The sequence below is a fragment of the Diabrotica virgifera genome, chromosome 5 (genome assembly GCF_917563875.1).
Source record: "Diabrotica virgifera virgifera chromosome 5, PGI_DIABVI_V3a".
NCBI classification, from domain to species: Eukaryota; Metazoa; Arthropoda; class Insecta; order Coleoptera; family Chrysomelidae; genus Diabrotica; species Diabrotica virgifera.
Window position 1 is genome coordinate 215,963,187 of NC_065447.1, and position 16,199 is coordinate 215,979,385.

The following is a 16,199-nucleotide window of genomic DNA, read 5'->3' on the forward strand; positions in this document are numbered from 1 at the left end:
GTCCCGATTATAATCAGAAACTTCCACATCCCGTCAATTTGGCGTGCTGAGCGAAACTGACGAATCCATCTTATATTTTAAGCTACGAGTGGTGAACGAAGCGATCCTTACATCTTTTTACCATCTGTCGAGTTGAGTGAGAAATGTCGTCTCCTTATTTATACGTTTACTTCGCGTTGAGTCATGATCGTCGTTTATTATCATTACTCATTTACCAAATACCATCACACCAACCCGAGATTTACAAAAGTCCGATATGTAGATTGTAATTATATTTTGATAATGAAATTAACAAGTAAATTATGCTAATTATCTTTTCTTGTGTATGTTTCAATCACTTTGAAAATCCTACAATAGGCACGCCCACTTGATTGAAAATTACCGAAAATTATCTTAATAGGAGAAGTAAACTCAACCTGTAAACTATGTTTAAAAATCACGTAGTCGAGTCCCGACGTTTATAAATCTCTTCTTTTCGAATACTTTCTCAGTCTGCTCTTTGCGCCGACCGACAAAATTTCGAAAGTCTTTCCTATCTTGACAATCAATAGTAACTATTAATTTTTATTTTAGTGTATTTTTATAAACAAAATGTTTCGTTTTCGAGTGAACATGTCAATAGCAGATAAAATTTGAAATGAGAATGTATTGTACTGATATAGGTTTATGACTCACCTGTGTACAAATCCATTGTCCTCCACTACAAGTACAGGTATTACAATCTTTTGGTACAGACGCTCCGGCTTCAAAGTTCTTTCCTCTCAACATACAGGGGCATTTGTCTCTAGTGATACATGATCCTTCATGAAGTACGGTTCCTTCAGGACAGAAACATCCTTCGACGCATTTCTCATCAGATTCTACTTTTCCTTCAGAAATGGATCCGCAAGTTGGTTGTCTGTTGGCACTGCCACAAGCTTGATAGATCTTTCCGTTTGAACATTTCATTGCTAAAACATTAAACGATTAGTTTTCGAATTAAGTACTAAGCAACGGTATACCTAAAACGCTGAAAAATGGAAAAACGCTTTAGATAAGACATACTTAGAACATTACAGACCCATGAGCATGCTAAACCACTTATACAAACTCTTTACAAAAGTAGTGACATCAAGAGTAGAAAAGAAGTTAGATTTTTACCAGACAAAATAACAAACTGGATTTCGCACAAACTTTGGAACAAACGACCATCTGTAGGTAGTAAAGTTACTAATTGAAAAGTCAATAGAATATAATTAGCTCCTTGTACTAGCATTCGTGGATTTTCATAAAGCCTTTGATACAATAGAGCTGTATAGCATTTTAGAAGCTGTATAATTCTAGGGCTCAGTGGAGGCTGTTCTTCAGATAAGGGAAACACCAATAGCGATAAAAGAATTTATTTATAAAATCGACACTGGGGTAATTACCCCGGGAGAACTTTGAGTAATGACTTGTTACTTGTACAGGTTTAGTTGAAGACTCTATGATACTACATGTTGAAGGTAATGAATGAAGTTAAAGGCACCTCTGGCCTGGTTGAATTGATTCTTGAGAATGATTATAAATGTGTATTCTTTCTCAGCGGTGGCACTTAGTATTGGTGTCAAGCCACGCGCTGAGTATATTTACAAATATTGAGAACAAAGAAATATATTTGATCATCAAATTAAATAATGCAATTGCCCGAATTATTGTTTACAATTTACAATTCGTGAACTAAATTAGAGACCCGCACATGTACTTATACCATAACAAATTGGCTCATGTGATATACGGGGTGATAAAAATATACTGTTAAATATCGGACATGAATAATGAATGTTTGAGATTTGACAGAAGCTCTAAATGAATGAAAATATTTTTTAAAGAGGCAACAATGAGTGTTAAGATATATGATAAAACCAAACAAATTAGCTTAGAATGAGACGTAAGACAAGGTGACACACTCTCGCCAAAAATATTCATAACTGTTCTGGAATATGCCTTTAAGATGCTCAACTGGGACAATAAAGGGATCACAATAGATGGAGAAAAGTTAAATCATCTTCGTTTTGCAGATGACATAATCCTTATAACTGATGACCTTGGAAAAGTAAAGGAAATGCTAAATGAGTTAGACGCTATCTGCTGGAAAATAGGCCTGAAAATGAACTTTACAAGAAGTAAAACTAGTGGAAAAATACATTTACTTAGGCCATGAAATTAGAATTGGCAGAGATAACCAAACATGCGAAATAAAAATAAGATTAACTCTTGCTTGGGCAGCCTACGGAGCGCTGAGAGACATATTTAGGAGCAGTATACCAATCAGTTTAAAAAGACACATGTTTGATCAATGTGTGCTACCGGTAATGACATATGGTGCAGTGACACTGACTCTAACCAAGGCAACAGCGTCGAAAATGAGGTTTGCTTAAAGGCGTATGGAAATATGGAAAGATCCATGCTGGGCGTAATCCTACGGGATAAAATAAGAAATGAAGATCTGAGACAAGGAACCGGTATGACCGATGTCACAGAACGTGTCACCAAGCTCAAATGGAACTGGACAGGACACGTCGCTAGGCTGAAGGACTCAAGATGGACACGAAAGCTAATGAAATGGAGACCAAGAGAGGGTAAATACAGTAGAGGAAAGCCGCCTAGATGATGGACAGATGATATCAGGCGGATTAGTAAAAACTAGCAACAATCAGCACAAAACCGTGAAGTGTGGAAACAATTGGGGCAGAACTATGTTCAGCAGTGAACGCTATACTTACGGCAAGTATTTTCGTCCCTCCAGTTTGATAGTCCTTTGATGCCAAATAGTGTACAATGCTTAACGTAAACGTCGAAGTTATCACAGGCGCATGCAGTAGGGTCATTACTATCGAGGCAGTTACAGTAATCAGATCTACAAGCATCGTATAGGAATCCGATGTCCAAAAGCTGTAACAATTATTGAATTTAAAATTTAAATAATTATTAATATTAAACATAATACACTAATCACAAAAAGTATTTTTTTTAATTTTCAATTTTTAACAGAATGTTATAATACTCGTCTATCGTATCCTTTAGGTGTCTACAAATCTATAAAATTTCAAGTTGAAGCGTGTTTTGCTGAAGAAACAAACAGTGAACAAAACGGTGTTAAAAGAGAATATTTATTTTGGACATTTGTGTTCAAAAATTTGATCTCTGCAATATTTCTCCTTGAGGTTTCAATGAGGAGGTGCGTTATTACAAAAAACGAGTAATATAACGTCAGAACAAGCTGCCCAAATTGAAGGTTTATTTGGAGATAGGCGATCGCAGCAATATATTGCTAATGTTATGGGAATCCACCAATACATCGTTTCAAGTGCTATAAGAAGGTATAGAGAAAGTGGAGGTTACAACCCGTGGAACCGGGAACCCGGAAAATTGGTTACAATCAACCTTCGTGGCCATTCCTAAAAAACCAAACACTAAATTGTGTGACCAACATAGACTGATAAGCCTAATTAATCATATCACCAAAGTCTTCACCAAAATCATATATAACAGAATCTACAATAAATTGGAAAGCGGAAATCAATGAGTCAGAATTTGGTTTTAAGAACGCTTTGGGCACAAGGGAAGCAGTGTTTTGTCTGCAAGTATTAGTACAGAAGTGTAGAGATATGAACAAGGATGTCTACGTGTGCTTTGTAGATTACTCGAAAGCCTTTGACAATGTGAGACATGACCAACTAATTGAAATTCTACAAAGCATAGGAATTGATGAGAAGGACATCCGAATTGTGACAAGTCTCTACTGGAATCAGACAGCCAGGGTAAAAGCAATGCGTCCACAGAGAGCATTGATATCAGAAAAGGTGTGCGACAGGGATGTGTTCTCTCTCCTCTCCTTTTTAATATTTACTCCGAACAAATTAAAAAAAAGCACTGGATGAAGCAAACGAAGGCATAAAAATCAATGAAGAATTGACAAATAACATCCGATATGCGACGATAAAATCGTACTTGCCAGTAGTATCGATGAACTTCAGTATCTTATGAACAGGGTATAAAGAGCAAGTGAAGAAAGAGGACTTAACCTCAACATAAATAAAACAAAATGGATGCTGGTCAGTAATACTCAAAAACCTGCCAGACAATTGAAGATAAAAAACCAACTAATTGAACACGTTGACTCAAATATATACCTTGGAACAGTCGTCAACTCGAAATGGGATCAAACAACCCAAATACGATCTAGAATTGAAAAGGCCAGAGCAACATTTAACAACATGGAAAATATATTCACCCATTCCGACATATCTCTCCCACTAAAAGTACGGCTGCTAAAGTGCTATGTCTTGCTGTATGGCGCAGAGGCATGGGCACTGACGGAAAAATTAATGAAAAAGCTGGAATCATTCGAAATGTGGGTGTATCGACGTATCCTCAAAATATCCTGGACGACTCACACCACCAACTTAGAGGTACTGAGCCGAATGGGAAAAAAAAAGAAATCTCTTTCACAATTAAGAAACGGAAACTTGAATACCTCGGTCATATTATGAGACATGATAAATATCATATACTCCAACTGATAATACAGGGTAAAATAGAAAGCAAACGAGGACCCGGAAGAAGAAGGCACTCATGGCTTCAAAACTTACACTAATGGTTTGGACTAACATCGATCGAGTTATTCAGAAACGCGGCAAACAAAATTAAAATTGCTATGATGATAGCCAACGCCCGCAACAGACAAGGCACATGAAGAAGAAGAAGGAGGTTACAAAAGAAGACTAGTTCCAGGACCTCCCAGGTGCCGGAACCTCGCAGATGAACGTTATTTACATCTACAGACTTTGTGTATACATCATGTTACAGCTAGACAACTGCGAAATGATCTTTCCAGAACCCGTAATGTTCGAATAAGTGGTAATTCGGTTAACAACAGATTAAGGGAATTTAGATTCAGAGCCAGAATGCCTGCTACTTTTCCGCTGTTAACCAGAGCACATCGTATGGTACGTTTACTTTTGCACCAGGACATATCGATTGGGATATTAATGACAAGAGTAATATTCTTTTTACCGATGAGTCAAGATTTTCGCTTTGTGGATCCGAGAGACACTTTTCACTGTCGGATCTACAAAGTACAAATCTTGACTCATCAATAAAAATAATATTAGCCCAGTCGGTAATATCCCAATCGACATGTTCTTGTGAAAACTTAAACGTACTATGCGGTGTAAACTCATTAACAGTGGAGCAGTAGTAGGTTCTGATTCCAAATTGCCTTAATCTGTTTTTAACCAAATTGGCACTTTACGAACCGAAAATTATTACGGGCCACAGGCTGTGGAAAGATCATTTCGCAGTTGTCTAGCTGTAAAATGATGTGTACGAAAAGTCTGCAGATGTAAATAACGTCTATGTGCGGGGTTCGTGCACCTGGGAAGTCCTGGAACTGGTCTTCTTGTATATCCTCCACTTTCTCTATACCTTCTTAAAGCACTTGAAACGCTGGATTGGTGGATTCCCTTAACATCAGCAAGATACTGCTGAGATCGTCCATATCCAATTAAAGCTACAATTTGTGCTACTTGTTCTGACTTTATATTACTTATTATTTGTAAGAACGCATCTCCTCATTGAAAACTCAAGCAGACATAGGGTCTATTGAATAAAAAGAAGTATTTGCTTTTACTTACAAGTGTTTAAGTATTAACTTAATAGTAATTGAATAAAGTCAATTCTTTAATGCTTTATTTAATAATTACTAAGTAAATACTTAAATACGAGGACGTATAAGCAAATACTTTTTTTATTCAATAGACTCATAGTGCTCAGATCAAATTCTCTAACATAAATGTCCAAAATAAATATTCTGTTTTAACAAAGTTTTGTTTACTGTTAATGGTTTGTAGACATCTAAAGAAGGCGATAGACGAGTATTATAACATTTTGCTAAAAATTAAAAAGTATTTTTAAACTTTTTTTCTGTTCCAAAAATTATGCGATACTATTTGTGATTATTGTATTGAGTTGAAAGAAAAGTTGGGTGCCAACTATTTTTTTACTTACATTGTTGCATTGTTTGAATCTGTTGTCTTTGATGAGTTTATTACAGAAATTGGTTGCATTTTCTGCTCTATCTGGTTGGTGAGTACAAACGGCGTCTTCGGTAGGTGAATCCTCACATCGGTCTAAAATAAAACAATTATTATTTTTACTGATCAAAGTGACCAAATTCTGATTGCTCAGGATCATGACAACTTGAGTTACATGACGCGGAAGCTAATAGAAGAATATAACAAAAGTGGTCTCGAAGTCAACATTAAGAAAACTGAAGCCATATGTATTGGAGGGACAAAGCAGCCATTTACATTAAACAATAGGGTAGAAATTAAACACTATGATGAATACAAGTACTATGGCATGAAAATAACTCAAGATGGAACACTCGATGTTGTTATAATAGACAGAAACATTCAGGGTAGAAAAGCCATAGCCATGATAAATGGCATTCTTTGGTACCAAACAATATCTAAAGCGAACAAACAAAAGCGAATGGTCATATACAATACCATAATTAAAAGTGTAATCATGGTAGTGAAGTTTGGTCACTGAAACAAAGAATAGAGAAAATGTTACTAGTAACAGAAATGGACTTCTGGAGAAGAGCAGCAGACAAATCAAGAAAAGATCGGATACCAAATGAGAAAATACGAAAAATGGTGGAAGTTACACATACAATAACAATTGATGACGTAAAAACAAAACTAATATGGTACGGCCATGTAGAGAGAATGCCAAATGACAGGAGCTCTAAAGAGATTTTAGTGTGAACACCACAAGGGAGAATGAAAAGAGGAAGGCAGGAAGAGGCTTGAGGGTGGGAATTGATAAAGAACTAGAGAAAAGAGAAATCACTCCAGGTTTATGGTTCAAAAGAGAAGAATGAAGATTAGGAGTCGGAAGGCGTCGACGAAAGCTGTAACCGAGAGTAGTAGTATTATTTTTACTCAACCTTCACTTATTTTTAGAAAACTAAAATGGTAAATACAAGGAAGAAGTATATTAATATCTGTTTAACTTACTTCCAATGTAGTCAACTTTCCAGCTGCTGGCAAAGGTGAGGATATTTTTGGTAGCTTCTCCGTCTTGGGTAACGATATCAGTGCTTACATCACCGTCCAAAATACCACACAACCCTTCAGTTCTATTCCAGAGATTTTCTTTAACGGAAACTTGAATGAGGTTCTAAAAACGTCATAAAAATAAGCAAATTTTATTACTTGGTCAACTACAGTTGAGTCCATGGTTCTCTATCCGTGAGTGATTAATACCTGGCTAGATAAACAACATACTTTTTATCCAGCATCATTGTCTTCCACGCATGAACCTAAAGACAAACCAGCCGCCTTCTGTTATTAGGTAAAGACACGTTTTATTTTTTTTACGCTCTAGACCCAGTATATCGAAAAAAGATAGGTACAAAAAAGACGCTTGGGGACGATCTCAGATTTTAAGTACATTTGCGACGTTTCTGGTTTGTTTACTTATGGCTGTATTGGATTTTGTGGTGCTGTTTTTGTCCTGTTTTGTCCATGACTAACTAGTTTTCGTAACTAATTTTATATTGGAGTTTGAAATTTTATGGTAAATGTATTTTATTTTGCCATTAATTTACATACAAAGTTAACCTCATTCGAGTTAACACAGTTAACGAATGGTTTGGTTTAAGTTTTCGCAAAAATGAAAGAAATGACAAAAAAAATATTTTATTGCATTTTTTTAGATTATGCCTTGAAAAACTCTTAGTTCACAAGCACAAGAACCCGTTTTAAATTTAATCGAGTACTCTGAATTACAAAAAAGGAATTATCAACACATATAACTTCTATTTATTTCAACATATTTCAACATATATAACTTCAAATTTTATAATATAATCCGTGATCGGAGCAGTAGCCACTTCCTTCACTTACTGTTGCGTTTAGTAAATCTCCGACTTATCTCGTATGCTTTAAATCATGAAGCACGGACAAAGAACCATGGACTCAACTGTATATACTGGCGTTATGTAAATAAAAATGTAAAATATTTATATTTACCCTTCCATCCCAAAGCATTTCAACTCCTACAGTATCCAATGAGACAAGAAGATTGTGAGCTTCCATTTCTACTCTTATTCCAGGAACTCTTCCAGGAATTGGGAGTACTTTCTCTCCGGATTTGAAGAGAGGTTGTCCTTCGGCAGTTTTTGAAAGTAGGTAATTGACGTTTTGCAAGTAAATGTTAATGTTTTTGTGGCATTGTTCTGGACTTGATTGACACTCGTCGGAATCTTGAGTGATGATGCTGAAGGTGCTGTCTTTGGAGTCACGGACTAGAACGTGAGGGCATCTTGATTTGAAGCTGAAAATTAAATATTTGAATTAGTTTTTACTCTGATCTGTTATCACTAAATTTATTTGATTACCAAATTATACACATCTAATAATAATAAAACAATTTGAAATCTATTGCAAGGTATCAAGGTGGGTATGCCTGAGAATCAAAATCCGTGAGACACTATTTGATCAAGCATTGATTTAAAAGTGTCGTGATCGTATAAGACTGCTAAAATACTAATATTACAATCAAGTAGCCCTACCCAAACCTACCCAAACACTGAGAGTTGTGATTTGTCATCCAGTCTTTTTAATCCACATTCACGATGATTTTTGGAGAGATTTTGGATAACAGGCAAGAGGGAGTAAAAATTTACTAGATCTGCCCATTAGTAAATCTAGTCAGTGAAGCAAGTTATTGGAGGGGCTTTAAAATTAACATTTCAAAGACAAAGTAGATGGCAGTTGGAAATATTAATATAGATAAGGTTTGCTGTTGCTTAATAGGACGTGCAAACCATTAAAAATAAGTTGGCAGCCGGTTAAATGTAAATTGTGAGTTTGATGAAGATATCTCCAAGATCGAAATATCGCACATTCGTAAGAAAGTCCTGAAATGTTATGTGTGGTCTATCCTATTATATGGTTGTGAGACATGAACATTAAATATATTTATTGATAAAGTTTATTTCATATTCGTACCTGTAGATTCTATTGTCAAAAGTTTTATAGTGAGATCCACCCCAAGCAAAACATGTTCCAGGTGCAGGCAGTTTCGTTTCAACGATGACACTTTCACCACCGCTGGTACCACCTTCAACGACCTTATGATTTTCGTCAATGATGATGTTTTCCTAAAAAAAAGATATACTCGTGTTATACATAGATAAAATATAATGCGACAAATAACAAATTAATGCATGCCTTAGAATCAGTCCTCCTTATTTGGGGTGGTTACTTATTCCCAAACAAGAATTTCTGAATGCTTATTAAATAAACCAACAACTAAATTAGGTATATATGTAAGTAAAACCTATTATTTGATTTCTTTAAAACACAATTTTAAAGGGAATAAAATAGTTTAGTCGGAGAGATAGAAGCGGATTTTGTGCGTGATAAGTAATATGGAAAAACTATACGGGGATATGTTGAATTAGTTGTGTACATGACTTTCACCAACGGCCGGAAACCAGAGTTGGGGCCAAGGGTAGTTATAAGGGGGTCAAAGTCGCGGTTTTTATTATTTTTTTTGTGACGCTTATGATCGAGATAGTGCACCAAAATTTGGGAATAAGTAGGTCATGACATAACTAAGTAAAATTTCTAGGGGCGGAACGCTGCGTGGCCGACAAAGGGGTGGGGGTAGGTGTAAATATAAAAAATATAAAGGGTTTTTTGCGACGTTCGTGATTGAGATAGTGGACAAAAATTTGGGAATAAGTAGACCATGACATTACTAAGTAAAATCCCCAGAGCCGGAAACCAGAGTGGGGGACGAGGGTAGTTATAAGGGTCAAAGTCGCCGTTTTTATTATTCTTTTTTGTGGCGCTCATGATCGAGATAGTGCACCAAAATTTGGAAATAAGTAGGTCATGACGTAACTAAGTAAAATCTCCAGGGAAGGCACGCTGCGTGACCGACAATGGGGCGGGGAACGGGTGAATACAAAAAATATAAGGGGTTTTTTGCGAAGTTTGTGACTGAGAGAGTGCACCAAAATTTGGAAATAAGTAGACCATGACATAACTAAGTAAAATCCTCAGAGCCGGAAACCCGAGGTGGGGGACGAGGGTAGTTATAAAGAGTCAAAGTCGCCGTTTTTATTATTTCTTTTGTGACGCTCATGATCGAAATAGTGCACCAAAATTTGGGAATAAGTAGGTCATGAGGTAACTAAGTACAACCTCCAGGGGTGGAACGCTGCGTGGCCGATAGAGGGGTGGGGGTAGGTGTAAATATAAAAAATATAAGGGGTTTTTGCGACGTGCTAGATTGAGATAGTGCACCAAAATTTGGGAATAAGTAAATCATGACTTAGCTAAGTAAAATCTCCAGAACCGGAAACCAGGGTTGGCGATGAGGGTAGTTTTAAGGGGTCAAAGTCGCAGTGTCTATTCTTTTTTTGTGACCCCGCACAACATTTGTCTCCCACGCAGCGTTCCGCCCCTGAAGATTTTACTTAGTAATGTCATGATCTACTTATTCCCAAATTTTGGTGCACTATCTCGATCACGAACGGCAAAAAAACCCCCATATATTTTTATACTCACCCCTGCCTACCACCCCTTTGTACCTCCAAGCAGCGTTCCACCCCTGGAGATTTTATTTAGTTACGTCATGAACTACTTACTCCCAAATTTTGGTGCACTATCTCCATCTTGAGCATCACAAAAAAAAATAATAAAAAACGGGAATTTGACCCCTTATAACTACCTTCCTCCCCCATTCTGGTTTCCGGCTCTGGGGATTTTACTTATTTATGTCATGGTCTACTTATACCCAAATTTTGGTGCACTATCTCAATCACGAACGTCGCAAAAAACCCCTTATATTTTTTATATTTACACCTACCCCCACCCCTCTATCGGCCACGCAGCGTTCCACCCCTGGAGGTTGTACTTAGTTACCTCATGACCTACTTATTCCCAAATTTTGGTGCACTATTTCGATCATGAGCGTCACAAAAGAAATAATAAAAACCGCGACTTTGACCTCTTATAACTACCCTCGGCCCCAACTTTGGTTTCCGGCCGTTGGTAGAAGTCATGTACATAACTAATTCAACATATCCCCGTATAGTTTTTCCATATTACTTATCACGCACAAAATCCGCTCCCAGCTCTTAGACTAGTTTAAAAGGCGTTTAAACTCGTTTGGTTACTTTTGTCACATATATTATTTGTTGTTCTGAAGCTATTTTCTTGTGGCATTTTTATGATTAACTATTTAGATGGGAAATAAGCCACAATTAAATTAAAAAAATAAATTTATTAACGTTTTTGTGTTTTGATTTATTCAGTAGTTTGTATTTTGACAACGACACCCGATTTGGGCGTCGAAACGTTAATAAATTTATTTTTTTCAAAGATGAAGTTAGTTTTCAATCCTAATAGCAAAATTAATAATATTGAAAATATTAAAAATATTACTAAAAGATTTTTAAATTGAAAACTTATTGGTACATTTCCCTGGTGACACCTCCAAGGCTTCTACAATTTGAATAAAAATGGTATACATTTTTATTTTATTTTTTTCAATTTAATTGTGGCTTATTTCCCATCTAAATAGTTAATCTTACATTATTTGGGGGAGTTATTTGTCAGTAATGTAATAAAATTCATAATAAACAATATCATTTGACTGTCTGAATCACTCTATAAGATAATGGATTCATTATGAATTGTATCTTGTTAATAGTGTGAAATGTAGGTGAGCATTTACAAGAACAAACTGAACAAAATAATATTGTTGTAGTAGTCGCCGCCTTCATTTTTTCAGCTAACGTCTTTATTTCCTTCTGTTCTCCTGTCTATTTTCCATCTCTAAGGTCTCGTCTTTACATGACCTCGTTAACTTCAACCCTTCATAATCTTCGAAGACTGCCTCTTTTTCTCTTTCCTATTGGGCTCCATTCGGAAATTTTTAATATACATTTTATACAATACGCTCTTCTCACGTGTCTATACCAAATGAAACGTTTTTCTTCAATGTAGCTTAGTATATCTTGTTTTACTGCCATTCTTATTTTATCTCCTCATTTCTAATACGATCTAGTCTTGTTACTATATAGCTTCTTCTCATATGACACTATGACTTCATATGACACTATGACTTCATATGACGCTATGTTAACTACCAATGTATTAAGTGAACAGTAGCATATATTATAGTATGTAGACTTTTTTACCATTTTTATTTGCAACAAATGAAAAATTGAACACAGATTTGATCCAATTCCATAAATTCCAACATTCAAAAAGTACTACGAAACTAAGTAAATTTTTTTCTATAATTCCCTGGATAAATACTTTTAAAAATACTGTTAACCTGATCTTACCGTTACTTCTTTGCCATTTGGTGACTCAGTAAACATAGGGAAGACCTTGATCTGTTCTAACAGTTTCTGCTCGGTCAATGCTCCAGTGCTCAATTCCTTCTCCCATTTCTCCAACAAAGTTTTCTGTTCGATGGTCAATGTTCCAGATTTAATCTCGTCCTCAATTCTTTTTATAATAATATGTACATTCACACCGAGAGTAAGTTCTTGTTCTAAGCTTTCAAGGAAAAGTCTGCCTCGGGTGGTGGTTATCCATTCGGTGTAGTTGAATGTGATCTGTGTTTCGGAAGTACCTGGAATGAAGTGGACTTCGGAACCATCAGCTACAAATATAAAAATATTGAGTTATGATGAGGTTATTAATGAAATTTATACATATACATAATTTATTTTAAATTTAGTTAAAAAAATTAAAAACAATACGTAAAATCATTATATGGCTGTATACAAATAGTGCGGCAGATTCGTACAAATATTATAGGAATTGTGCATTTAATGATAGAAGCATACAATTTGGACCACATATACTACACATACAAACGTTCAAATTTAGATGGAAGGCCATCTCAGATTTTGCCTTTTACAATAATGGCGGGGATTCAAAATGGCGACTATACATATGTGACTAATAGCACGATAACTTTTGAACAAGACTTCAGATTTCAACCAAATTTGGTATATAGGTTTTTTTATGTATAAGATCAAGGTCTTGAACCGGAAGAATAGGTTTACCAGTCGTTGTGTTTTTCCTGGTTTTTATGTAAAAATATGTTGTTTTTTTTTCAATTCTTTCACCCTGTATGTATTATTTTTTCAAAAAGTTAATACGGCCATTAAAAAGAGCGTAAAAATATTTTTTAGGAAATATTTTGAACTTTTTAGTTATGTTAATTACCATTTAATAAATGCAAAACGTATCTTCACATGTACCTATATGCGGTAGATTCGTGCAAATATTATAAGAATTATTCTGAATTTAACGGTAGAAACATATAATTTGGACCACATATACTACACATATAGAGGTTCAAATTTAGATACGAGGCCATCTCAGTTTTTGTTCCTTTTACAAAAATGGCGGGCATTCAAAATGGCGAATATACATATGTGACTAATAGCACGATAACTTTTGAACGAGATAACAGATTTCAACCAAATTTGGTATATAGGTTCTTTTTTAATGAATAATATCGAGCTGTTGAACCGCAAGAATCGGTATACCAGAATTTGTGTTTACTGTTTTTTTTTATGTAAAAATATGTTGTTTCTCTTTCAATTCTTTCACCCTGTATATGCTAATTTTTCAAAAAGGTAATACCGGCGTTAAAAAGAGCGTAAAAATATTTTTTTGGAAATATTTTGAACTTTTTAGTTATGTTAATTACCATTTAATAAATGCAAAACGTATCTTCACATGTACCTATATGCGGTAGATTCGTGCAAATATTATAAGAATTATTCTGCATTTAACGGTAGAAGCATATAATTTGGACCACATATACTACACATATAGAGGTTTAACACATAAAAGTTATCGTGCTATTAGTCACATATGTATAGTCGCCATTTTGAATCCCCGTCATTTTTGTAAAAGGCAAAATCTGAGATGGCCTCTCATCTAAATTTGAACCCTTATATGTGCAGTATATGTGGTCCAAGTTATATACTTCTATCATTAAATGCACAATTGTTTCACATATCGGCTGCACTAAAATAGACGGTCAAAAACATGTGGGACATTAAATCATTTATTAAACAAATTTTATTAAAGGCAGTATAAACAGCTGAAGAAGATAACAAAAAACATATTATTTTTTTTAATTGTATTTCTCTAATGACTTTTAGGCCCTGACCAAGGGAAGGACTGCGCTGCAGTTATTATTCATATTCACAAATCATAATAATATAGGGAGAAAATAAACGAAAAAAGCATAGTAGAACATTTAAAAAATAAAGTAAAAAAAGTAAGAAGGATTATAAAATAATTAGTTAGCACTACAAAATTAAATTTTAAACCCACATAGCAAGAAATAGAGTACGAAATAAAGAGCCTGAAAAATCACAAAAGCCCAGGAATAACGGAAACATCGGCCGAAATAATAAAATCAGGAGGGAATAGACTACAAAAAAAATATATGACGTGATAAAAAGAATATGAAAAGTAGAAAAAATGCCAGAATAGTGGATCAAAGCAAGGATATGCCTTATACATAAAACGGTGGTAGAATGCTATGAGAAAACCATAGAGGCATTGCACTATTAAATATAGTTTACAAAATCTTGGCACAGAGTGTGGAAACAGGCTAAATCAAAATTCGGAAAAATATTGGAAGAATACCAGGCAGGTTTTAGAAACAACAGATCAATGACGGACCAAATAATATGCGCCTTAAAAGAAATACAGACTACCTGCTACAAACATAAAACAGATCGAAGATAAGTAACTAGAGATAGCGGGAATAGAGCGCCTCACGCTGGCCTGCATTGATCGGGGTAAGATTTCATATGGGAGTCCGTGTACACAAGACTCCCATATGATAAGCACTTTGCCGATTGAGAGCCCCTATAGCGCATCAGAGTGCTATCGGGGGTAAGTGGATGATCTGGAGCATTGAAGCGGGGTGGAGTGATTCCTGCTTACGGCAGTTAATCCTCCTCGCCCCAATGAATTGTATCACCCGAATGTCATTCTCTAGGGGTGAGCAAGTCTCTCAGGTTGGGTTAAATCACTATGCTTGCTTGCTTGAACATAAAAGAGTACTATATGCTATCTTCATCGACTTTAAGCAGGCTTACAACATAGTAAACATACAGCAGATATACGAACTGATGAAAGAATTGGTGATACCAAGTAATATTGTCAGGGTGGTAAAAATGACGATGGAAAACACAACAAACGAAATAGCATGGAAATGGTATACATCCAAAAAATTTGAATCCAAGGAACAATTGCGCCAAGGAGACCCACTATCAATAACTGCATTCACTCTGACATTGGAAGGAATAATCAGGAAAAGCAGAATAAACATGCAAGAAGTGATATTTAAAAACGGTCACCTATGCATAGCATTTGCAGATGATCTAACACTATTAAAAACAAGCAAGAAAGAACTACAAAAGTCAATGAAAAACATAATAACAGAAGCCAAAAAATTGGGACTTAAAATAAAAGAAGAAAAGACAAAGTTTACGATAATGAGAAAGATACAAAAAAAAAGAAAATAACACTATAGTACAAATAGATGGAGAAAAAACATACTCCTTCAAAAGAGCCAAATAAATTAATTACTTAGGAGCCAAAATAGATTAAAATGGTCATGAGGAAGGGGAAATAAAGGCAAGAATAGCTAAAGGAAATAAAAAGTATGGAGCATTACGCACATTAATGAAATCCAAATACGTATCAAGAATAGCAAAAATCAGAATTTATGACTTTTATCAGATCTGCAGTAACATACGGATGCGAAACTTGGGTGCTGAAAAAGGCAGAAACATAACTTTTAGAAAGATGGGAGAGAAAAATACAAAATGCAATATATGGAGGTGAAAAAATAGGAGGTTATTGGAGAAGAAGAACCAATACAGAATTCGAATAACTGTATAAAGGGCCAACAATAACGACGACGATCAAAGTACAGAGAATACGATATTTAGGACACATCGAAAGAATGGAAGTAAAGGATGCCAAAAATGGTACTCTCACGAAGACCAATACAAAAGAGAAGGAAAAGGAAAGGTAGGTCAAGAAAAAAATGGAAGGACAGTGTGTACGAAGATCTTAAGGAAAGTAACATTGAGT

At 35.3% G+C, this 16,199-nt stretch overlaps 1 protein-coding gene across 50 annotated transcripts in view; it reads right to left on the minus strand.

Moving 5' to 3' along the window:
- LOC114334985 (mucin-5AC-like) overlaps positions 1–16,199 on the minus strand; it is a 159,161-nt gene that overhangs the window by 117,122 nt on the left and 25,840 nt on the right. For all 50 annotated transcript variants that reach the window (XM_050650619.1, XM_050650637.1, XM_050650659.1 and 47 more), the window contains exons 12-18: positions 12,401–12,723; positions 9,045–9,196; positions 8,064–8,367; positions 7,047–7,209; positions 6,031–6,152; positions 2,745–2,913; positions 676–950 (exon numbers count right to left, since the gene is read on the minus strand). In XM_050650619.1, coding sequence (XP_050506576.1) covers positions 676–950; positions 2,745–2,913; positions 6,031–6,152; positions 7,047–7,209; positions 8,064–8,367; positions 9,045–9,196; positions 12,401–12,723 — 1,508 coding nt within the window. The remainder of the gene's footprint in view (positions 1–675; positions 951–2,744; positions 2,914–6,030; positions 6,153–7,046; positions 7,210–8,063; positions 8,368–9,044; positions 9,197–12,400; positions 12,724–16,199) is intronic.